The 24776-nt window shown below is 43.7% G+C and overlaps 1 protein-coding gene across 1 annotated transcript; it reads right to left on the reverse strand.

Annotated features, from left to right (window-relative positions):
* Nucleotides 1–996: 996 nt before the first annotated feature.
* Nucleotides 997–24634, reverse strand: LOC130222397 (protein NLRC3-like). The gene is made up of 9 exons (XM_056454995.1): nucleotides 24518–24634; nucleotides 15898–16002; nucleotides 14909–14993; nucleotides 14420–14615; nucleotides 8208–10005; nucleotides 5955–6128; nucleotides 3417–3590; nucleotides 2756–2802; nucleotides 997–1523 (listed from the first exon to the last, which is right to left on the reverse strand). Exons 1-9 carry the CDS (start codon nucleotides 24559–24561, stop codon nucleotides 997–999), a joined length of 3150 nt encoding a protein of 1049 aa, XP_056310970.1. The 5' UTR covers nucleotides 24562–24634.
* Nucleotides 24635–24776: the final 142 nt, after the last annotated feature.

Below are 24776 nucleotides of genomic sequence, written 5' to 3' on the forward strand. Positions count from 1 at the left end.
TGAGGGTCCGAAGCAGACCAGTAACTGCTCACTCTTTCTCCAGTTGATAACCCGGTTAACATATGTATCCAGAGCCCTAACTGGGCAGAGTAAATTCAATTTCTCTTGGTCCGACGACTGAAATGGGGGCGGATTAAAGGCCTGCAGCACAGCAGGTCTCGCCACATGAGTGGGCACCTTCGGCACATACCCAGGTCTGGGATAAAGAAAGGCTTTAGACATGCCCGGAGCAAACTCCAGAAATGAAGGTGCAACTGACAGAGCCTGGAGGTCACCAACCCTTTTTAGAGAAGAAATAGCTAATAAAAAAGCTGCTTTTTTTCAGAAACTTATCTGAATCCTCCTGCAGTGGCTCAAATGGAGGAACAGAGATGCCCTCGAGCACCAATGTTAAATCCCATGTCGGTACTCTGTGTGTGCTGACAGGCCTTAGCCTTATGGCTCCACGTAGGAAGCGACGAATTAGCGGATCCTGCCCTAGTGACTCATCATCTAGGGGGGAACGGTAGGCCGCTATAGCTGAAACATACACTCTCAGAGTGGATGCAGCTAACCCAGCAGACAGGCGATCTTGGAGAAATTCCAGCACTGAGGCTACCTGACAGCTGACTGGGTTCAACTGGTGTTCTCTACACCAAGCTGAAAAGAGAGCCCATTTATCTTCACTTATCTTTCACTTATTTTAAATAATAAACTAATAAAAGCTGCTGCTTTATTAAGCTTTTTAAATGCATGTAGTAAATGTCCTACAGTATTTAACATTTGTGAAGTAATAATGGAAAAATTCAGACATTAATTTACTCTGCTGTAATCTTAGATGTCCTACATGAGTAAAGTTTGAAGACTAAAGAGGAATTTAAATGTTTTAGGTAGGCAAGTGCACATGCGCGCACACACACACACACACAGAGAACACACTCTAGAACATCTCACTGCTACTGGCTGATCCTGCAGAGCAGAGGATTATGGGTAAATCTCTCCCCAGTCTCTCAGTTTTCAGCACAGTTTCACTGATGATCCAGAACTAGCACTAAACCCAGGATAGAGCGGCTCAGTGAATGTGGTCTGGACTGAGTGGATGCGGCTCATTGTGTCTCTATAGATGTTGTAGAAGATCAGAGTTCCTGCACTGTGATCCACAAACACTCCTATTCTACTGCTGAGCGGCTTTACTGGGAGACGAGTCTGTCTGTTATTGTGTCTGAATGAAAAACAGGATGAAGAGCAGAACAAACCCCAGGACTGATCATTGTATCCAAACACACACTCATCACTTCGTCCCTTCCTGCTGATGCTCTTATATGACACTGATATAAACACACCTTTAACCCCATTGCAGTCAATCTCCCAGTAACAGCGTCCACACACACTCTCTCTGCACAACACCTGAGGCCAAAAATCAAATCTGTCTGGATGATCAGGATACGACTGTTTCTCTAACAAATTTGTCACCTCTCTGTTCTCCTCAGACAGAATGAGTTCAGTGTTTGCTGTGTTTGGATCCAGTGTGAAAAAACAGGCATCTAAAAACAAGAAGAGGCAGACACACTCTGTCAGTTTAAAACTACATAAAAGACACAACTCTTTACATCAGCATAAACACAAAACACAAATGAATAATTTTTGAAATACAAATCTTCTAAAGGATTGTTAGCCTGGAATAATTTGGGCAACCAGGCAATCTGAAAACACTTTCCAAAAAAACATAATTTGGATGACATCTATGCTTGAGTTTGTCTCTTTCTTCCTATCCCAAGGTCTCCATAATCCTGGACTGGGGCGTATCCTGCTGTGGTGGTTATGGAGAAGTAAAGAGCATGAGACTGATTCCTAAAAGACCCCAGTGACAGAGTCTCCACATTGATCCCGTGGGCTCACCTGAACACCCGGCAGTGACCTCCACACACTCAGCTTCTCCACAATGGACGTCCAGCCTTCAGCACCTAGACTGCAGCTCTGCACAAGAAGTTTGGCCAGAGGTCATGCCAACTGAGCCTGCTTTCTCTTAAGGTTTTTTTCCCTTCACTTTCGTCAACTGGTGAAGTTTGTTTTTTGCCACTGTCGCCACTGGCTTGCTTAGTTTGAGACTAGTGGAGCTGCGCATCGATGGATTTGCTCTTCAGTGTTTGGACTTTCAGCAGTGATGTTTATATTACACTGATCTGATCTTCATCTGTAAAAACTGGACTGAAGCAGTTTCTATTTACTAGAACTTCCATGTTAAGATGCTTTGACACAATCTACATTGTTAAAGCGCTATAGAAATAAAGATAAATTTAATTGAATTTTTTACATTTTGAGGTAAAAATGATGACATTCTAAGAAAGTTTCAGCTTAATAGCCTAGATCTATATGCCTACGTGCATTTCCTGATAAACTGGCAGGGTCCCAAATTGGATTAACACCTATGCATCTGAAATTAGTACTATTATGTTGATGAGATTAGGGCTGGAGAAATGCTATTTACCTGGCTGACTTCTGTACTTCATCTGTATGCTTTGTTTAGATTAATCTCCACCTTTATGTATCACTGCTCCTAAAATGTATTTAAATTGAGTGCAAAGCTGCACTAGATTACATTTTCTATAATTAACACAACAACAGAGTTCTCATTAAAGGATTCTGCTTTGAAGAGACCTGAAAAGTGTCCAGGTCTATCTCTTCTTTAATTCACAAAAGCAGTGTGTGTGCATGCGTGTGTGCAAATGTGTCCTTCGCTGTGTCTGTGTTAGAGAAAGTGTGCGTGTAGACGTACATTTGTGCAGTCCTGCTGTAATCCTGTTCTCTCCTCCATGATCCAGTCTGTAAACACACACATATGCACATTCAGTCAGTAAACCAATGCTAAACAAACTTTTTCAGCAGGTCAAATCAGAAAAACTCAGGACAGTAAGAAAAACACAAATAAAAAAAGAAAGTAGTGATTTCCAAATTGACTTTGACTTGTATTTCGTTGCAGACAATATGAACACAACATATTACATGTTTTGTCTGGTCAACTTCATTTAATTTGTAAATATACATCCTTCCCTGTCCAGTTTCACTTTAACTTATAAACAATTCATTTATGCCGTTGTGACAAACTGAGGTATTAGATGCAAATAAGAAGGAAGGACTGCTGAGAGTGTTATGGAATTTACTAACGTACGCCGATGGAAAGAAAAAAACTTCCGCATTTCACGATGTGTGTTCACGATCTTGTCGGAAAATATGGCGAAAAGTCCTACATGACGATAATAGTTTGATTGCGGTGTTTACTTCAATAATGCCATTAATATATGCATACTCCACATCTTAATTGCATTTCTGTTTAGTTCAGTTAACCCTCACAGAAAACTGAATTTCAGAAAATACTTTGTTGTGGGTTTTTAAAGCCATTCAGTGTAAAAGCACAAGGGCAGAGATGCTCCACATACTTGAGTTTGTCCAGTGTGTAGTTTGGATCCTCCAGTTGTTCAGACAGCAGCTTGAATCCTGAATCTCCTGGATGATTGTAGCTCAGATCCAGCTCTCTCAGGTGTGAGGGGTTTGAAGTCAGAGCTGAAGACAGAAAACCACAGCCTTCCTCTGTCACCATACAGCCAGACAATCTACAAACACAGCAATAGTCCACATCACACAGTTGGACAATCACACATCTCTTTGTGTTGTGAAGATGCTGACGGCTGTTTCTGCTCATGTGAACAGCAGTGATGAACACTCACATCCTGATTAGCTCTCCTTATTGATCAACCACTGAGATTAGTAAACACACTTACACACTCAACAATGACTTAAAATCATCTTTTTAACTGTACAGAGCAAAGACATCGTTCATAAAGCATCACATGAAAGTGTAAAGGCATTTTAGTTTGACCATGCTCACAACATTAAAACGTTTGTGCTTTTGTAAAATAAAAAACATAAAGGGAGTTATCTTTGCCGTCTCAGTCTTTATGAACAACTTTCTGAAACACCTGAAAAAATACACAATCTCAGTAATACTTGTCTAACAGACACAGGGAATATTTCTGCAGAAAGTTCGAAAGCATTTTAAACCAACTACTTTAAATGGATAACAAAAGATCTCTCTTTATGTAATTGAAACCAAGGCAAAGGACATATTTTCCATCTGTGCATTTCCATCTCATTAGCTGTACTGGGATCATGCAGTGTGTGCTGTTGTAATCATCACGAGAACATTTACACACCACTGTCACTCCTAATAAACAAAGCATCAAGTGTCTTCAATTTCTTCTACTTTTCATGCTTCCTGAAAGAGGATCTGCTGTGAGGAATAAGCAACATTTTACATCATAAGGTAATATTAAATGAATGCATAAAGTTTATATGAAAATGACCAGATTTTCATGATTTGAATTGTATTATCTTGTGAACTATGAGAACTAAAACAAACAAACCTATTGTCAGTGTTTCCACGGCTATTAAATCAGGGGGCTGTCAAATTATTGAATCTAGTACCAGATCACAACAAAAGTAATTTAAGCTTTACATCCCACAGAACAGGTCTATACTTTATTTTATTAAACAAACAAAATAGCCTTAGCCATTCACTTAGCCATTAGCAACTAGCCCATGTATGTGGTATCAAAAGCTAGCCATCGGACAGATGCTACATATAGATATATATATATAATCTGATTCTTTATTATTTTAGGCTACTTGATACATCAGACTTTTAATGGCTCATCTGACTTATAAAGACAATGCAGAACATAAAACAGCTCAGTTTTATTACATGGTAATTTGTTGAGCAAATTAATATAAGACTAGTACAGACTACTAGAATGCAAATTAATATAAGTTATTACTGTACATCTCAGAATAATCTGTCTTAGGTAGATACAGTATCATTGAAATACTTGCTTCCTAATTTTAGGCTGGGGAAAACAGTGCATCATGTATGATATGTTTATCATGTATGATAAATATTCTCTAGCATGAGTCTTCTATTGCTATTGTTGAAAATATTGTGTAATTATCATATACAGTCTTACATTAGTCTATGGGATTGTTTATATCTGTTTACTGTGTTTTTTCTTCCGGTTACATAGCTATCCAATCTTGAAAAGGACAGGTACTGTATAAATGACCTCTGAAATGCATTCGAGATGGATAGAAATCTGAACCACTTCATGAGGTGGCATGGGACGCATTAAAGACACGAAATTGATAAAACTGCAGTGATTGCAGCTTGTCCAGAACCCAACACTAAAACGTAGGTAAGACAGTTCTGGGAAAGGTGGGATATTACAGGTGCTTTGAGCCTAATTATTTAGCATTTAACAGCTAGCTGACTGATCTCATTAAAAATCAAGACCCAGATACCGTCTAATGGTGAGAGAGGTACAAACAGGCTTTCACCCTACTTAAAGCTGCACTCTGCAGGGGCTGCTATTGAACGCTTTTATATTTGCTCTTCAAATAAAATATGCCAATTTTGTTTTTCTGTAAATAATACTATTGATTAAATAAAATGTGATGTATCTGACACTTTAGTCAATGTCAACTAGTTAAATTGGCATATAGTACAGAATTTGAATATTGGAATCATGTTTAGCAAAGAAACATTTATGAAGCCGAATGTAAATGTAGTGTCCTAAAGGGTTAAGATATAAATACGTTATATTTACTCTCTTTGCTTATCTCATGTTCCCTTTATATAAAGTATAGCGATCCATGTTTTTTAAGGTCAAACATGTAATGAAGAATTAAGATGTGTATAATAGAGTACATTTTGACTGCAAAACAACATAAGAAATGGCAAAAATACTCTTACAAATACTGATGATGTGTTTTTGAAAAGACACCATAACATTCATAAAACCATCCTATTTTTAATAAAATCACATTCCTGCAAATATTTTGTTTCTTCTTCTGCCAGTTCACTGAAAGGGTCTTCCACAATTGATAACAAAATATGTCTTGTTGTTGTTGAGTGGAAAAGCATTTACCTCAGTGTCTCCAGTTTACAGTCTGGACTCTTCAGTCCATCAGAAAGAAGCTTTACTCCTGAATCCTGCAGGTCATTGTTACTCAGGTCCAGCTCTCTCAGGACACAGTTTGAGGATTGTAGAGTTGAAGACAAACTCTCACAAGAGCGAGCAGTCAGATTACAGCACTGTAGCCTGTGTAGAGGCAAGACAAGTTTATTTATATACAGGTTATAAAAGAATGAAAAAGAAAAGAAAGACACAATAGTGCAATCTGTCGGACGTAGCACAGTGCTCATTCAGTAAAGGCACAGCTAAACAGATGTGTTTTCAGTCTTGATTTGAATGTACCTAATATTGGAGCACATCTGATCATTTCTGAAAGCTGATTCCAGCAGCGAGGGGCGTAGTGGCTGAAAGCCGATTCACCCTGCTTTGACTGAACTCTTGGAATTTTTAGTTTATATGATTCTAATTATCTGAGTTATCTATTAGGTTTGTATTCAGTGAGCATATCTGTAATGTATTGAGGTCCTAGGCCATTTAGGGATTTATAGACCAATCATAATACTTTAAAATCTATTCTGAACGTAACTGGGAGCCAGTGTAAAGACCTGAGGACAGGTGTGATGTACTCTGATTTCCTGGTTCTGGTCAGAATTCTGGCCGCAGCATTCTGGATGAGCTTTTGAGTCTTTTTGGGAAGGCCAGTGAGGAGCCTGTTACAGTAATCCACCCTGCTGCTGATAAAAGCATGAACAAGTTTCTTTAAGTCTTCACTGGAAACAAAGCATCTAATTCTTGCAATGTTTTGAGATGATAGTATGCTGATTTACTAACTGCTTTGACATGACTATTGAAAGTCATATCTGACTCCAGAGTCACACCAAGATTCTTGACCTTATTTTTTGTTGCTTGATCTTTAGAGCCAAGGTACGCATTCACCTTGAGAACCTCATCTCTGTTCCCAAATGCAATCACTTCAGTTTTCTCTTTGTTTAACAGAAGAAAGTTTTGGCACATCCAACTGTTCATTTCATCAATGCACTGGCAGAGGGTGTCAATAGGGCTATAGTTATTAGGCAGTAAAGCTAAGTAGATTCTGAGTGTCATCCGCATAGCTGTGGTAGAGGACATAAATAATATTTATCTGGTGGACTTTAGAATTTTGGAGCACATATGACTGTAGTGCCTTTTGTTCTTCTTCAAATTATTAATGCTGCTTTGAATCTTCTGCAACCAACCCTGTCAAGATTTTTCCCTTGATATGTGTTATCTGATATGTTATGGGTTATACAAACAGTTTTTAAACTCTTTTGTTGCTAAAATTATCACTGTGAGATCACATATTGTACTTCCCTCAGTCAATCCATCTACCACTTTTATGTGCTCTGCTGTTTTAAGGAGTTTGAGCCTGTATCTCTTGCTTCTTTAAGAGATAATATTGGCAAAATGAAACCATCTACTTGGCATACCGAAGTTGTCTCTCCACATTTTTAAAAAAGTGTTTTTGAACCAACTGGATCTTCAGTTCAGACAATAAATAGCAGTCTCACTACTGGTGTTGTACCACACAGTTTTAAACATGCAGTAGTTAAACCATTTATCAAAAAGGCAAATTTGGACAGTTCAGTTATTGCCAATTTTTGACCCATATCAAAACTCCCATTCTTTTCCAAAGTTTTAGAGAAGTTTGTATTTATACAACTGCAATCTTTTATTAGACCTACATGGGGTCTTTTCACCTTAGTCCCATTATTAATCAGGGGTCACCACAGAGGAATGAACCACAAACTTATCCAGCATATGTTTTACACAGCGGACACCCTTCCAGCTGCAACCCAGTACTGGGAAACACCCATACACTCTCGCATTCACACACAGACTCATACACTAAGGCCAATTACTTTATTCAATTCACTTATATCGCATGTCTTTGGACAATGGGGGAACCAGAGCACCTTGAAGAAACCCACGCCAATATGGGGAGAACATGCAAACGGCCCCTCATTTCTCACCCTTGTCCATCTTTGCAATGCCGCCCTCATGGACTCACTTGTTTTGTGTTTTCTATAGAGAAGCATCTAGAATCTGCTCCAGGAACCGTGGGATATCTGTGATCATTACACTCTTACCAGAAATATACAAAGGAAACAATATAACAGATGTGAGCATGATTGTGTCCTAAATCTAATGATTTTCAAATAGCACTGTATTGTTCAGGAGGAAAAACAAATGAAACATTTCTTACATGAAAGAAGGACTTTGACTTACAGAGCTCTTTTGGAGGTTTTTATGACTGCTGATAGTCTGATGAGACATTCGTCCGATTTCTTGAATTTCTGGAGCTCAAACTCCTCCAGCTCCTCCTCTGAGGTCAACAACACAAAGACCAGAGCAGACCACTGGGCAGGTGAAAGGTCAGCAGATGACAGACTTCCACTACTGAGGTGAGACTGAATCTCTTTCAGCAGAGTTTGATCATTCAGTTCATTCAGACAGTAGAACAGATTGATGGTTCTCTCTGGAGACGGATTCGCTTCAAGTTTCTGCTTGATGTATGAAATTATTTCCTCTTTGCTCTGCTCTCTGTCATCCTGCTGCATCAACAGACCTCGTAAGAGTTGTCGATTGGACTGGAGTGACAGACCGAGAAGGAAGCGAAGGTAAAGGTCCAGATGTCCATTGTCACTTTCCAGAGCCTTGTCCACTGCAGTCTTCAGGAAATTAATCATGCCTTTATTTTTGCTTTTCTGTTTAAAAAAAGATACATGATTCTTGTTGATGTCTAGAAACAGATGTTGATAAAGGGCTGCAATGAACTCTTGAAGGCTTAAGTGAAGAAAGCAGTACATAGTACCAAGAATGATTCCCGTCTCCTCCTTAAAGATCTGGGTACACATGCCTGAGTACACCGATGCCTTATAGACGTCAATGCCACAGTCTTTCAGATCGCTCTCATAGAAGATCACATTGTTTCTTTCCAGCTGCTGGAAGGCCAGTTTTCCTAGTGAAAGGATGAGATTTTGATCCCAGGAAACATCTGCTGTGTTTTCTCCATCATACTTTTCTCTGCTCTGCTGGATCTGAAAGCGGAGAAAGTGTGTGTACATCTGTGTCAGAGTCTTGGGAGATTCCTGCAGTGTATCAGCATAAGCCCTGTGTTTCAGTTCAATATTTCTGTTCTCCTTCAAAATGTTCTGGAGAACAGTGGCTGAAATCCAGCAGAAGACTGGGATGTGGCACATAATAAAGAGACTCTTTGACTGTTTAATGTGATCAATGATTTCTCTGGCCTGATTCTGATCTGCGAGTCTCTTTCTGAAGTACTCCTCCTTTTGGGCATCATTGAATCCTCGTATCTCTGTCAGCCGGTCGATACAGTCAGCAGGAATCTTACTGGCAGCTGCTGGTCTGCTAGTGATCCAGATGAGAGCAGAAGGAAGCAGATTTCCCTTGATGAGGTTCGTCAGGAGAACATCCAGAGAGACTTCTGATGATACATCACCACATGTCTCATTACCAGCAAACTTCAGAGGAAGACGGCATTCATCCAATCCATCAAGGATGAACAGGACTTTAAATCGTGTGCTTCTTGTAAGGTTCAGTGCTTCAGTCTCTGGGAAAAACTGAGTTATGAGGTCTCTCAAACTTAGTTTTTTCTTGTTCTGTAAGTTCATCTCTCTGAATGGAAGAGGAAATATGAAGCTGATGTCTTGATTTTCTTTTCCTTCGGCCCAATCCAGAACAAACTTTTGAACAGAGACTGATTTCCCGATGCCAGCAACTCCTTTTGTCAGGACAGTTCTGATCGGCTTGTCTTGTTCAGGTGCTTCAAACAAATGTTTGCATTCGACCTGTATCTCTGGTGATTGGTGATGTCTAGAAGAAGTTTCAATCTGTCTTATCTCATGTTCAGTGTTGAACTGTTCTCTCGTACCCTGAGTGATATAGAGATCTGTGTAGATGTTATTCAGAAGTGTGGAGTCTCTTTGCTGAGCAATTCCTTCAAACGTACTTTGATATTTCTTCTTCAGGCTACATTTAAGCTGATTGATTAAGAACAACTCACCTAAACACAGGAGCAAACAAACAGCTAGTTTTAGTCTTCATATTTAAAACTGTATTTGTGAAGTTTATTCATGAACTAATTTCAAGAGAATCACATGTTTATGATTTACCATGGCTGGTCTCGCATTAATTAATCATGATCTTCTAATCATATGATTCCCCATTTACTATAAGTAACACAGTTTCAGTCCACAGTTATCTTCGTATGAAAGATTGCTCTGCCTCAGATGGTGCTTTAGCAAACTTAATACAAGCTTCACTTCAAACGAACATCAACTTCCATCTTCATATCCTTCATCATCATCATCTGCTTCACAACTATTATCTCCTTCAACTACACATCGGCATCTTCTGCAAATCGAAGACACCATGAACAATGAAAATAACAACCTGCAAGGAAACAACCAAAAAAAACACAGCCCGCAAGATAACCACCATCTCCTCGACTCTCCCTCCACAGTTCAACTTCTCTCTGCACCTCCAGTCTCCCAACCCAAGCTCGAGGCCGCTGTGAGAGGCCGGCGTATAACTCGCTCCACTGCTAACAGACTTCTCCGTAACATATCACTAGCTCAATCTACTTTCAGACATCAAAAGTCTTCACCCACCTCATCTTACGTCTCCGCCACCTCCTCTTTTAATCCGCCAAAGAGAATCATTGTTATGGAAATCAGGAAAATGCTCGCCAACCTCGGAATCCACGCACCCAGCTTTCTCAACAAACCGGAACTCCTCAAACTTTACAAAAACGCAACATCAGACTCCCATCCTTCCACAAGCCCTCCTGCAAGACCAATCGCTCAGAGAAATACTCCATGTTTCACTCCATATCCACAAACCTCCTGCTCGCTACAAGGAAAGATGAAATCAAAACAAAAACACACGGCCATCTACTCCCTCCGCAACACCAGGAAACCAGGCCTCCTCCAATGACGTCACGCACTCTCCCACAACAAGACTCCATTCAGGACAACTCTGCCTCTCACCCTCTCCCTCAAACCTCCCTCAAATGTGCCATACGAGCGACCCAGTAACTTCATAATCAGACAATTCATAGCCCCTCCCTTCAATGTCTCATGCATTAGCCCCATAGGTGTCGCTACTCGAAATTTTTCTGGCAAAAACGCCTTATAGTTAACCTTTCGTCCCCGCAAAATTCCTCTTTTCTAGCATTAACAGCACTATCCCATTGGACAAATATTCGCTTAACTACCACGACATTAGTCAAGCTATCTCTCTCCGTCATCTCTCTGTTTCCTCTGCTTTTAAAATCATGCCAATCCACCCAGACTTCTGGCACCTTTTTGGCATACATTGGCGTAACCAATTCTATTTTGCAGTTCAATTACCTTTCAGATGCAAAAGCAGCCCAAAAATATTCAATATATGCTTTATGCTGGATTCTGTCTAATTACGGAATCCCACTCCTCATTCACCTTCTAGACGATTTTCTAATAATTTCTCCCCATCATCATCTCTGGCCAAACACCTATCTTTCACCCAACAGGTTTTTGCTGATCTTGGAATTCCTCTTGCAGACATCTAAATTTTGCCATGCACATCATTCCACAAGGCCGCCCATTCATTACCCACCTCCTTCAAATATCCAACACAGTTCACGGTTTAGAAGAAATAATTCTCCTTTCTAATCCCAGTCGCAATAAACTCAGTTTATGGATCTTATTCCTCAAGCAATGGAACGGCTGTTCCTTTTTCGACAACAACTTGATAGCATCCCCCATAGAAATTAACATATACACAGATGCCGCCCCCTTAAGTCAGTTATGGAGGTTTCTATAAAGGACATTGGTTTGCCTCAAGATGGCCACCCCAATTGATTTCCATTCCAAAAAAACAATGTTCTTTAGCCTTCATTGAACTCTACCAAATAGTCGCTGCTGCTACCCTGTGTGGGGATGAATGGTCCACATACAGCATTCTCATTCATTGCAATAACGAAGCTACTGGGCACTGCATTAATAAAGGACGTTCCCACTCCCCTATCACTTATGCCATTCCTAAGACGCCTCATCTGGATATCTGCTGAAAAACAATTTATTATGACTGCTGAACATGTACCTGGTTGAAAAAATCAAATTGCTGACTCTCTTTCTCATTTTTATTTCCAGAAATTCTGGCTACTGGCCCCGGAGGCGAATCCCGATCCAACGCCTGTCTCTCCCTGTTTAGAAATTATATTGACATTAACCACCCCCTTTATAAACTCCATCAAACTTCTTTATTTCTTATCTTACAAGCAGTAGCTACCAGAACCCTCAATTCATACCTCAAAGCATGAAATACATTCGAACAATTTCACACCCTCCATCAACTACATTTCCCTGATTTCTCCCTTATCTCATCACTTCCTTTATATCCCACCTTCACACTGCAAAAGACATACAAGCTAGCTCAATTAAGAGCTATCTCAGTGGGATCCAATTTTTTCAGAAATTAATTCACAGGTCCCCTTCTGATACTATCACGAATTAGCAAACCTCCCTCCTTATAAAAGGCATTCAAAAAACCCACCTTGCCACCCCTGATTCTAGCAAACCCATCACTCTCAAAATTCTTTCCTCATGCATCCACATTCTGCGCAAAGGTTACATTTCTTCCCACACAGCCCACACCTTAGATGCTATGTTCACCCTAGCCTTCTTTGGCTTCCTCAAATGCTCTGAATGAACAGTTACATCCAATTTTAAGCCTTTACTCCACCCCACTATCTCATATCCAACTTTGCAAGATAAGGAAACAATTTCTTTCCTTATCAAACGAAGCAAAACAGATCAATTCCCTAAAAGGACACTTTATCTACATTTTCAACATGCCTTCCCCCACCCGCCCTTTCCAATCCCTCCTAGCTTACCTAAATCTAAGAAGATCCCAAGAGGCTAACCCACTAGCCCCTCTTTTTACTGACGATGCTAACCGTCCAGTATCTCGGGTCTGGTTTCAAAAACACAATAAAGAAGTCCTCCGCCTCTCAGGCTTTCCCCAGAGCCTTTTTCTAGCCACTCATTTAGAATTGGCGCAGCCACCACAGCAGGCTCTAATGGGCTCTTCCAGCATCAGATCCAGACCCAACGAGCTCTAACCAACCACTCAGCCCCCCAAACCCCCCCACACCCGGCTCCAACTCCCGCAGGAGTCAAATAGAGCCTCAACTCTCACAAGAGTCTCATCCCAGCCACCTCCTGAACAAGGAGTTCATTGTCCTCTCCCTGACCTCCTCAAAATGATACAACAGCCCAAATCCCGCTAGAGACTGTGAATTGCAACTTCCGCAGATGTCATCCATAGTTTTTTACATGTGTTAATGTTTGCATGTATTTGTATGCATTTTTTTGTGTGTGTATATAAATTTATGTTAGTACTTGTTCCCCCCTTCCAGCTTTTCTCAACCTCTCCTTCTTCCAGCATCGAGCACTTTCACTGCTTTGCTCACCTTACTTTCCAGCCCCAAATTCCTCACCTTTCTTCATATATATATATGTGTGTGTGTGTGTGTATATATATATGTATATATGTGTGTGTATTTATAACGTTTATAACCTCTCTTTTCCCTTATCTCATATCCAGCAGCCGGATATAGCTACAGTCTGTTTGCCGATATGCGGCTGCTGTCCCGAGTGATTATTTCACTGCATTTTGGGGAGTTTGAGATCTACCTAAGCTCAAGCTCCCCTCTCCCTCTACGAATGTGAGGGAGCCCTGGGAGCCCTGAGCTCAGGGCTCTCTCCCGGGACAGCATGCCAAACAAGCTTATATTATATCATCAGCTAAGTGTAAACTCTTGAAGTGAAGTTTATTCAAAAACTAATTTCGAGAGGATCACGTGCTTATGATTTACTATGGCTGGTCTCGCATTAACTAATCATGATCTCCCAATAACATGATTCCCCATTTACTATAAATAACCATATTTTCAGTCCACAGTTATCTTCGTATGGAAGAAAACTCCCCTTTTCCTCCCCCTTCTCCTCCTTTTCACAGATCAGGTGGCACGGCAGCCCGATGGTTAGCACTGTTGCCCCACAGCAAGAACACAGCCAGCCCTGGTCCTCGCCAGGCTGGTGGGTGTTTCTGTGCGGAGTTTGTATATTCTCCCCATGTCCGCATGGGTTTCCCCCGGGTCCTCCGGTTTCCTCCTACCATCCTAAGATATACATAATTCGTAACAGATTAAGCAATTCAGGCACTTGTCTAACTCCCTTCCTCCTCAAGTGGTTCCTTAGTTACTGCAGCTAGGGAGTTTGAGATCTACCTAAGCTCAAGCTCCCCTCTCACTCTACGAACGGGAGGGAGCCCTGGGCTTGAGGAAAATGTCAGCATGCCAAACAAGCTTATATTAAATCATCAGCTAAGTGTGAACTCCTGATGTAAGTGACAGATGGCCATGAGTCTCTTACCCTCGAGAGTATCAGCAGCTTCATCTTGCTTCATCTCTCTCAAGAAGAAGAGTGTGAGATCAAGAGCTGCTTCAGTGATTGTGCATCTGTTCTTATTAAAGTCCTTTACTAAGTCTTGTCTGTTTTCTTCTTGTAAGATTTTCTTTAACTTTTCCAGTTCATTCTTCAGAAATTTGATCATTTTGCTCTCAAGACTCTATGATTGAAGAAAAGATAACAACAAGAATATTTAACCAGAAATTTAATTCACATACAGTTGTACATCTACAAAGTACAAATGTCTGAAATACATCTGAACAGGGACTTTAGCTGCCCATAGTCTAAGAAACATCTAAACAAAGACAGCTTGGCTAAAACAAGGCGTTTTTAGTTGGGTGTAGGGCCAACCAAAGCAGTTTACAAGACCCAGTTCTCAAATGTCAAATATTCTTTATGTGTTTCATGAAGTTATTGCAGTGACTTTTATGAATAAAAATGAGTTTTTCCCACCTGGAAGATCCAGAGGAGATCTTCTGTGAAACTATTGTGTCTCCTGTGAGTCTCGTCTCCTGAATCTGGTAACTCATATTCAACACTGTTAAGAAATCAAAATACTTTAATAATACATTTTAAGGCAAACACACACACACACACACATGTATATATATATATATATATATATATATATATATATATATATATATATATGTGTGTGTGTGTGTGTGTGTGTGTGTTATTTTAGATTCATTCATTGATTTTCTTTTCAGCTTAGTCCCTTTATTAATCCAACCCATCTCTGGGAAACATCCATACACACTCATACACTACGGACAATTTAGCCTACCCAATTCAACTGTACTACATGTCTTTGGACTGTGGGGGAAACTTAAACGCAGGGAGAACATGCAAACTCCCATGCAAACCCCAACTGACCCAGCCAAGGCTCAAACGAGCAACCTTCTTGCTGTGAGGCAACAGCACTAACTACTGCGCCACTGCAGTAGATCCACTAGATTCATATTTAGAATTCATTGCCAGAATTTTAATCATTAAAAAGCCACAAAATCTTGGTTCACTTGTTATAATGGTTTTAATAATTTATAAAAGCTCTTTTAGTGTTGCGAATGAACCTTGGCTACAAGCATAATGGTACATGCATGAGATGGTTGTTTAATATATCTGTTCCAAACAAATAAAATGTAAATTTATAAACATATTTAACACAGTTTTTATGTTATACAAATGATAGAAATTCATACAGGTTTAAAATGACAAATGTGAGTAAATGATTGACATGGAAATATAAATTTATTATTTACTGAAAGACACTTTGAATAAGAAACTAAAACTGCCACTAGGTGTCTGTAAATGTGTCTGTAGAAGACTTGCGTTTTTGATTCATTCAAACAACTGATTTATTCAGGGATGACTCTCTTTACTGAATTGTTGGTTTACACAACACTGCCCACACATGACCAATAATGTAAAACACAAAATACCTTTTGCCAGATGATGATGTTTTCTCACTGAAGTTTATTGGATACTGTTTAGACAGGTCACTTTTCAGAAACACAGAGCTGGACGCACATGATCCTGATCTCACACTGAAGACACAAAAGACACCAGAGGAAAAAGTAATGTCAGCCTGCTGCAGTCTCGCTAATGAACACTACAGTATTTTTGTACTTTTTGTGGGTTTTTGTGTGATGGATTTCAGTCTTTGCACTTTTTTGTCTTCATCTTGTTTTTCATTTATGATATAAACATTTATCAATAATCATTAGCAGTAGCTGTGATCAAATCTCACGTCAGAGGTCTCAATTATAAAACTGTAGAAATCTTGCTAAAAGCGAGAATTCATTTTAATTGATTTATTAATGATTATAGCTCGTTTGATGGTTTTTAAGTTTTTATTTATTTAGTTCAATATTCAAGTGAAATACATTTACTTAGAGTTTACTTACAGCTCTGTATATTCTCCCGTCAAAGTTTTTTAACTTTAAGTGGGAAGTGGCATACGCATGTTTATAAATGAAAGTTTCAGCTTGAGTATGAGAGTTTTTTCAGTTACCATGAAGATATGCTTTACTCTTTGGATGTCTAAAAAGTAATAACAAAGATAGCTCATGTTTTATTCTATTTTTGTCTAAAGTTAAAGAAGCAAAAATTTAGATTTTGGTGCGATTTATCCTTACATTAATATTACGTTATATTAAATAGATCTGGAAAAAGGTCTAATAATTGTTGTGGGGCAGTGGGGGGCCACGGGCCTGGAGGTGGTTTATCCCCAGTCCCGCAGCCGGACCGACTAGATGGGTGTATGTGGAGGACTAAAAAGGCAAGACCTTCTAGCCTCCCATCCCTTTCTTCCAGGAAGTGCACGGTGGGCTCACGCAGTCTTGAAGGGCACCTTTCTCTGCCCAATCTGCATGTGCCTCCGCCTCACCACCCTTGATGATGGAGCAGTCAGGGTGTATGAGTCAAATCCCCAGATTGAGAGTGCCACTGCGGGCCCGCATGGTGCATCTTTCTGCTGGAGTCAGTCTCGTCTTCCGTCCAAAGCGTGTCGGTTTTCTGCCTCCCCGGAGCCAGAACCTACACAGCCCCGGGCCAGGCTGCTTCCACTCTGCACGCTAGGGTCCATGCGCGCAAGCTGGCCTAGCTGGACCAGGGTGATTCTGACCCAGGCTTGTTACAAGCCCACACTGCACCCAAACGAGCTCCATGGACCTCTAGTCCACTGCGTGTGGCCTGGAAAGGTCGATGGCCACATTAGTGGTCCAGGAGTGCCACATAGGGCTCGGAGTCGACAAAATTTACTTTCCTCCGGCCGCGCGTGTGCTGGCTCAATGGAAAAGAACCAGGGGGTCTATGGCCAAGCCGTTTGCCCGAACTGGTGCGTCCATTTCCTGCGTGCCTCTGGTCGCGCGTCCTGGCTCAATGGGAAAGAAGCAGGTGATCTATGGCCAAGCCGTTTAACCAAACTGGTGCGTCCATTTCCCGCGTGCCCTCAGCCGCGCATCCTGGCTCAATGGGAAAGAGGCAGGGGGTCTATGGCCAAGCCGTTTTGAACCACAGTACGTCAAGGTGGTGGAGAGGGTGGTGCCCCACAGCCAGGGGGGTCACCAATGGCATGTCTGTCTAGCGCAAGCTGTTGGCTAAGTCAATGTTCCCGGCTTAAGTGTGGGGCCGGCGCTTGCCCCGGAAAGGGCGTGGGTACCCGGGCAGAGAGGGTGCCAGTCATGGCTATGGAGGTCAGGGCTGGAAGCCCCTCTAACGTAGACCCTGGCACCCCAGGGAAGGGCGTGGGTCCCCGGGCAGAAAGCTTTGGTCGAGTGAGAGTGAGTGGTGGGTCTTTCTAGCGAACGGCTGCTTCGAGCACGGTCCAGCGGGAAGATAGGTGGTCTCTAAAACGGCCAGTGGCAACAGTGACGACGCTCACTGGTGGCGTTGATAAGACCCAGGCCCAAGCCCGCCAAGCCATGCCTGAGGCTGGTGGGCGCTGTTGCCCTGGAAGAAAGGGGTCCCACCCAGGGTCCTAAGACATTAAACGTTGCCCCACAGAGAGTGTCCCCATCCCCGCCAAGCCTGGTGGGCACTGTTGCCTTGGAAGGTCCCACCCAGGGTCCTCGTACACGAAACGTTGCCCCACAGAGAGTGTCCCCATCCCCGCCAAGGCTGGTGAGCACTGTTGTCCTGGAAAAAGGGGTCCCACGCAGGGTCCTCGGACACTAAACGTTGCCTTACAGAGAGTGTTCCCATCCCCGCCAAGTCTGATGGGCGCTGTTGCCCTGGAAGAAAGGGGTCCCACCCAGGGTCCTCGGACACTAAACGTTGCTCCACAAAGAGTGTCCCCATCCCCGCCAAGCCTGGTGGGCACTGTTGCCCTGGAGGAAGGGGTCCCACCAAGGGGCACCAGTGGCACAGTTGGTTGAGTGAGAATCACACACAATGACTAACCCTGATTAATCTTTTGTTTTTAAATATTATTGAAGGCTAATATATTTTTCTCATTCTAATAGTTTGAGTAAACAAATATGGACCTCACTTTATATAATGCCGGACTGATCATTGTCTCACTTAACCCTCTACTGCACACATTATGATAGATCTATAAAAATATATTTGACTGTTTTCTTGTCTTAAAATAACTTAACTTAAAGTGCTGTAAAAAATGGGGAAAATGTATTTTTTAAGGTACTTTTTGATATGTTGCCATATGGCAACAACGTCCAACAGTGAAACTAATTTAGAAATTTTTAATTTAGAACCTTTTTTATAATTAATAATTTAGTTGTTTGGAATTATTTAATTAGTGTTGCAATATTATAAGCTTTAACACAGAACCTATAAATTACACTTTATACATACTTACCAACAACTCATATTCCAAAAGCTTTCATTTATTCCATTCTTTTTGCAGAATATTATTAAAAACAAACATAATATTGTATTATCATGTATAAAACATACAGTAAATATAAATATTTTCTCCAGTAAATATTAGAATAAATAAATAACAAATCTAATATATATCCAAATGCATCAGAATAATGTAATTATTGTGGTGGGGAGAGCGTGGCTGAACACCCGAAAGGGGGAGAGTGAGAGTGGAGACACCGGCGGCTGGTCAGTAGCCCAATCAGAAATAATTAATAACACCTGTTTTCTCTAGTGATTGGGTCGGAGAGACGCCTTAAGGGAGCGAGAGAGACCAGTCGAGAGAGAGAGAGAGCGAAGCAACAACCACCTTGAGGAGTTGTTGTTGATGCCCGGAAAAGAAATAAAAATAAAGAAATATTGTTATTACCTTACGCCGACCCTGTCTTCTTCTTCCCTCACAAAGAACCGTACAACAGTGGTGCCGAAACCCGGGAAGAAGAAGAGATCTCGCTGCCAAGATGACCACTCCGTCCACCAGTCCATTTGCGGAAGTGATCCAGGCGCTCGCGGTCCTCCACCGTGAACAGCACCAGGAACTCCTGGATGTCAGGGCTGAGCAGGAAGAGAGATTTAAAGTCCTGGTGGAGGCCCAGCGCGAGGACCGTGAGCTCGTCCGGAGTCTGCTGGACCGGGAGATCCAGCCCGCCGTAACATCAGCCACCCACCCTCCCATAACACTACACAAGATGGGGCCCACAGATGACCCGGAAGTCTTTCTCGACTTATTCGAGAAGATGGCTAAAGCGTGTGGGTGGCAGCGGGCCAATTGGCCGGTACGAGTCATCCCGCTGCTGTCGGGCGAAGCCCAGACCGCCGCACAGCAGCTACCGGCCGAGGATCTCCTGGACTATGCTCACCTGAAGCGAGCCATACTTCAGCGGGCCGGCCGCAATCCGGAGGAACAACGCCAGCGCTTCCGGTCGCTGAAGCTGGAAGAAAGCGGCCGGCCCTTCGTATTTGCCCAGCAGCTCCGTGACGCCTGCCGCAGATGGCTGGTACAGGATGACCGGACCATCGCCCAGGTCGTGGATGCCGTGGTACTGGAGCAGTTCATAGCCCGCCTTCCTTCCCGAACATCGGAATGGGTCCAGTGCCACCGGCCAGACGATCTGGACACGGCCATCCAGCTGGCGGAGGATCACCTGGTAGCGAGGTCCAGGGTCGGCGAAATAACCTCTCTCTCTCTCTCTCCCCCTGTCCCATCTCTGTCTCTCTCTCCTCCCACTCCCAGGCCCAGATCGCGGGGACCGCCCATCCCGGCGCCCAGGAGGCGAACCCCAGGCCCGGACCCTCAGCGCTTCACGCCTCGCTGGGGCGCTTATCGGGATCGGGAGGGGGACGCCCGAACTATGGGCGGGTTTCAGGCCCCGACAGGTCTCTCTCCGGCCCAATCGGTTGGTCCTGCTGGCCCCGGGGGTGTAACGGGAAGGTCTGGGCCGGCGTGTTGGCATTGCGGGGGGGAGGATCATGCCCCAGAGAACTGCTCCGTAATGGAGGTGGGGGCATTGATCCGCCTGCCCGACGCGCCAGCCGTCGCCCCCGGTCGCAATGGGCTGTATCAAATACCAGTGAGTATTAAGGGGGATACCTATCAGGCCTTGGTGGATTCAGGCTGTAACCAAACCTCCATCCACCAATGCTTGGTGCAACGCTCGGCATTGGATAAGAGCCGCACGGTGCAGGTAAGGTGTGTGCACGGAGAGGTAAGACACTATCCGCTAACGGCTATGAAAATTCAATTCAGGGGGAAAAAGCATAATGTGGAGGTAGCGGTTAATCCACACCTCAAACACCCGCTAATCCTGGGGACGAATTGGCCTGATTTTAACAAATTACTGGAAATCTTAAGCGCGGGTGTGTCTTGGAAAAATAAATCGCCGAATAGGGGGCGGGTCGCTCAGCTGGGGGAATCCCAAGTGATGACGTCACGCGCTGACTCAGGGGCAGGGCCGGGAATTTCCCGGTGGAAAGACTTTCCCCTGGAGCAGTCGCGTGACGACACGCTGAGACATGCACTAGAAAGAGTGCAGGTCATTGATGGGAGAATCCTCCAGCCTGATCGACCCCTGTCCTATCCGTATTTTAAGATTATTAATGACAGGGTGTATCGAGTGACCCAAGACACTCAAACAAAGGAAGATACAACCCAATTATTAGTACCAAAGAGCCGCCGGGAAATGCTTTTCCAGGCGGCTCACTCGAATCCCATGGCCGGACATTTAGGTCAAGCGGCCACTCTAAATCGCCTCATGACCCGATTCTTTTGGCCGGGCATTCACGGGGATGTTAGCAGATGGTGCGCTGCATGCCGTGAATGTCAACTGGTGAACCCACCGGCCACATCAAAAGCGCCATTGCGCCCTTTACCAATCATGGAGATCCCCTTCGAGAGAATTGGTATGGATCTCATCGGGCCATTAGAGCGATCCGCACGCGGGCACCGCTTTGCATTAGTCCTAGTGGATTATGCAACGCGATACCCGGAAGCAGTAGCGCTCCGGAACATCTCAGCAAAGAGTGTTGCGGAAGCTCTGTTTAGTCTGATCTCCCGAGTGGGGATCCCCAAGGAGATCCTCACTGATCAAGGCACCGCGTTCATGTCACGCACACTACGCGAACTTTACGGATTATTGGGCATTAAATCGATTCGCACCAGCGTCTATCACCCACAAACAGACGGGCTGGTGGAAAGGTTTAATCGCACGCTTAAATCAATGATCCGTAAATTCGTTCACGAGGACGCGAAAAATTGGGATAAGTGGTTGGAGCCCTTATTATTTGCTGTGCGGGAGGTTCCCCAAGCCTCCACGGGGTTTTCCCCCTTCGAGCTTCTCTACGGCAGACAGCCCCGTGGGGTTTTGGATGTTGTTAGAGAGGTTTGGGAGGACGAGCCTTCACAAAGCAAAAACGAAATTCAATATATCCTGGACCTACGAGCAAAACTCCACACACTGGGGCGGCTCTCTACGGAGAATTTGCTCAAGGCTCAGGAGGAACAACGCAGGCGATATGATAAGGGCACTAAACTACGAAAATTCACAAAGGGAGATAAAGTCCTTGTACTGCTGCCTTCTTCCAGTTCCAAATTACTCGCCAAGTGGCAAGGGCCGTTTGTGGTCACACGACGAGTTGGCGATCTTGATTATGAGGTGGTGCGAACGGACAGGAGGGGAGCACGTCAAATTTATCATATTAATTTATTAAAACTGTGGAGGGAGCCGGAGGAGGTGATGCTGGCGGCACTTGTTACCAGCGAGGATGACCTGGGACCGGAGAGTGTTAGCCGGAATGGGGCAAACACCCTGGTCGCCGGGGGTGACCATCTTTCGCCCGCTCAGCTCACCGATGTCCGGCGCCTCCAAATTGAATTTGCAGACGTGTTCTCCACCCTACCCGGGCGCACTAACTTAATTCAGCACCACATCGAGACCGAACCGGGCGTGGTCGTAAGGACCCGACCGTATCGCTTGCCTGAACACAAAAAAAAGGTGGTTCAGGATGAATTAAGAAAAATGCTGGAAATGGGTGTAGTAGAAGAATCCCGCAGTGACTGGGCCAGCCCGATCGTTTTGGTACCCAAAACAGATGGGTCGGTCCGGTTTTGTGTGGATTATCGCAAATTAAATGCTGTGTCGAAATTCGACGCGTATCCAATGCCGCGGGTTGACGAATTGCTCGACCGGTTAGGCGCTGCTCGCTATTATTCGACATTGGATCTGACAAAAGGCTATTGGCAAATACCCCTAACTCCTTTATCCCGTGAAAAAACGGCCTTCACGACGCCGTTTGGTTTACACCAATTTGTGACGCTTCCGTTCGGGTTGTTCGGGGCACCGGCCACGTTCCAGCGCCTGATGGACAAAATACTGGCCCGTCACTCGGCATATGCCGCTGCCTATCTGGATGATATAATCATATACAGTAATGATTGGCAGCGGCATATGCAACATGTGCGGGCGGTGTTAACAGCGCTGAGGCGGGCCGGGCTTACGGCCAACCCGAGGAAGTGCGCGGTTGGGCGTGTGGAGGTGAGGTATCTGGGCTTCCACTTGGGCCATGGGCAGGTGCAGCCCCAAATTGATAAAACTGCAGCAATTGCAACTTGTCCAAGACCCAAGACCAAAAAGGAGGTAAGACAGTTTTTGGGTCTGGCGGGATATTACAGACGGTTTATACCAAATTATTCGGACCTCGTCAGCCCCCTGACTGATCTTACTAAAAAGGGGGAACCAGATACTGTCCAATGGTCGGAGCAGTGCCAACAGGCCTTCACCGAGGTTAAGGCTGCACTTTGCGGGGGGGCCGCTATTGCACGCTCCTAACTTTGCTCTCCCCTTTCTTTTACAAACAGATGCATCTGAACGGGGTCTGGGGGCGGTTCTCTCCCAGGAGGTTGAGGGTGAGGAGCGCCCGGTGCTGTACATCAGCCGGAAACTGTCCAACCGGGAGGCTAGGTACAGCACCATAGAAAGGGAGTGTTTGGCGATACGGTGGGCGGTCCTCACCCTCCGGTATTATCTCCTGGGGCGAGAATTCGTCCTCTGTTCGGACCATGCTCCCCTCCAGTGGCTCCACCGCATGAAGGATACCAACGCGCGGATCACCCGTTGGTATCTCGCTTTACAACCATTTAAATTCAAGGTGGTCCACAGGCCGGGCGCGCAGATGGTCGTGGCTGACTTCCTCTCCCGGGCGGGAGGGGGGGGAGGGGGGCCGCAGGCCGGACGGCTGCCCGGCCTGAGACGGGCGGTGGGGGTATGTGGTGGGGAGAGCGTGGCTGAACACCCGAAAGGGGGAGAGTGAGAGTGGAGACACCGGCGGCTGGTCAGTAGCCCAATCAGAAATAATTAATAACACCTGTTTTCTCTAGTGATTGGGTCGGAGAGACGCCTTAAGGGAGCGAGAGAGACCAGTCGAGAGAGAGAGAGAGCGAAGCAACAACCACCTTGAGGAGTTGTTGTTGATGCCCGGAAAAGAAATAAAAATAAAGAAATATTGTTATTACCTTACGCCGACCCTGTCTTCTTCTTCCCTCACAAAGAACCGTACAACAATTATATTATACTATATACTATACTACACCTGTCTTATCTGCCTCAGAGCTAACTTACCTGAACTGTCTCTATCAGATGTCCAGTCTGCATCATTCTCATGCTCACTAAAACCCATCTCATCCTCATTTTCATCTGCAGGAAGAGCCAGTTCTGTCCTTTTCTTCTTTCACTTACCATAAAACAATACACTCCTCCCTGTATTCATGATCTATTCAAAAGTAGTATTGCCATTAAAACTAGATTTTATCCATAATGCAAATGCCATTAACATACAACTAATCAACATTATATTACTAGCTTTACTAGTTGTTATTGTTACAACTTAAAAGTTCAGAGCTGGCCTTGCTAGCTAGCTAAGCCATTGCAATATTGCATGGTCAGCTTTAATGCTGATGTTGTTCAGGACTTTAAACACAACATATTACACATATTCAGCTCTGGTAAATATGACACCAGATCAAGCTGTCTGTAATCTAGACTGATCTAAACACATTTCCTGAAGTTAAACTGAAGCTTTGTCCATCATTTGATTAGGCAATAGCAACACAAATAAGTGCATTGTTGTTGGTCTTTGTTCTTCAGAGAAAGTGTTGAAATAATGGTGTAAAAACAGAGTCAATACCTGTGTTTCTCTGAGAGAGAGTCCTTTACTCGCTCCTCTGCCATACTGCAGCTAAAACACCAATGCAGACATTAGCAGAGCTTTGAGGAAACAATCAGCCGCTGACCATCACCTGGAGATGACAATATACAGAGATCAAGAACATCACACTTTATAGCAATCAATGCAGCGTTCACAAAGAAGCAGTCGCTAAAACAAGCTCTTCCTGTTTAACTGGAAGGTCTGGTTTAACTTTACTTTCGATTTCACAACTCTGTAT

Source organism: Danio aesculapii, chromosome 4 (assembly GCF_903798145.1).
Source record: "Danio aesculapii chromosome 4, fDanAes4.1, whole genome shotgun sequence".
NCBI classification, from domain to species: domain Eukaryota; kingdom Metazoa; phylum Chordata; class Actinopteri; order Cypriniformes; family Danionidae; genus Danio; species Danio aesculapii.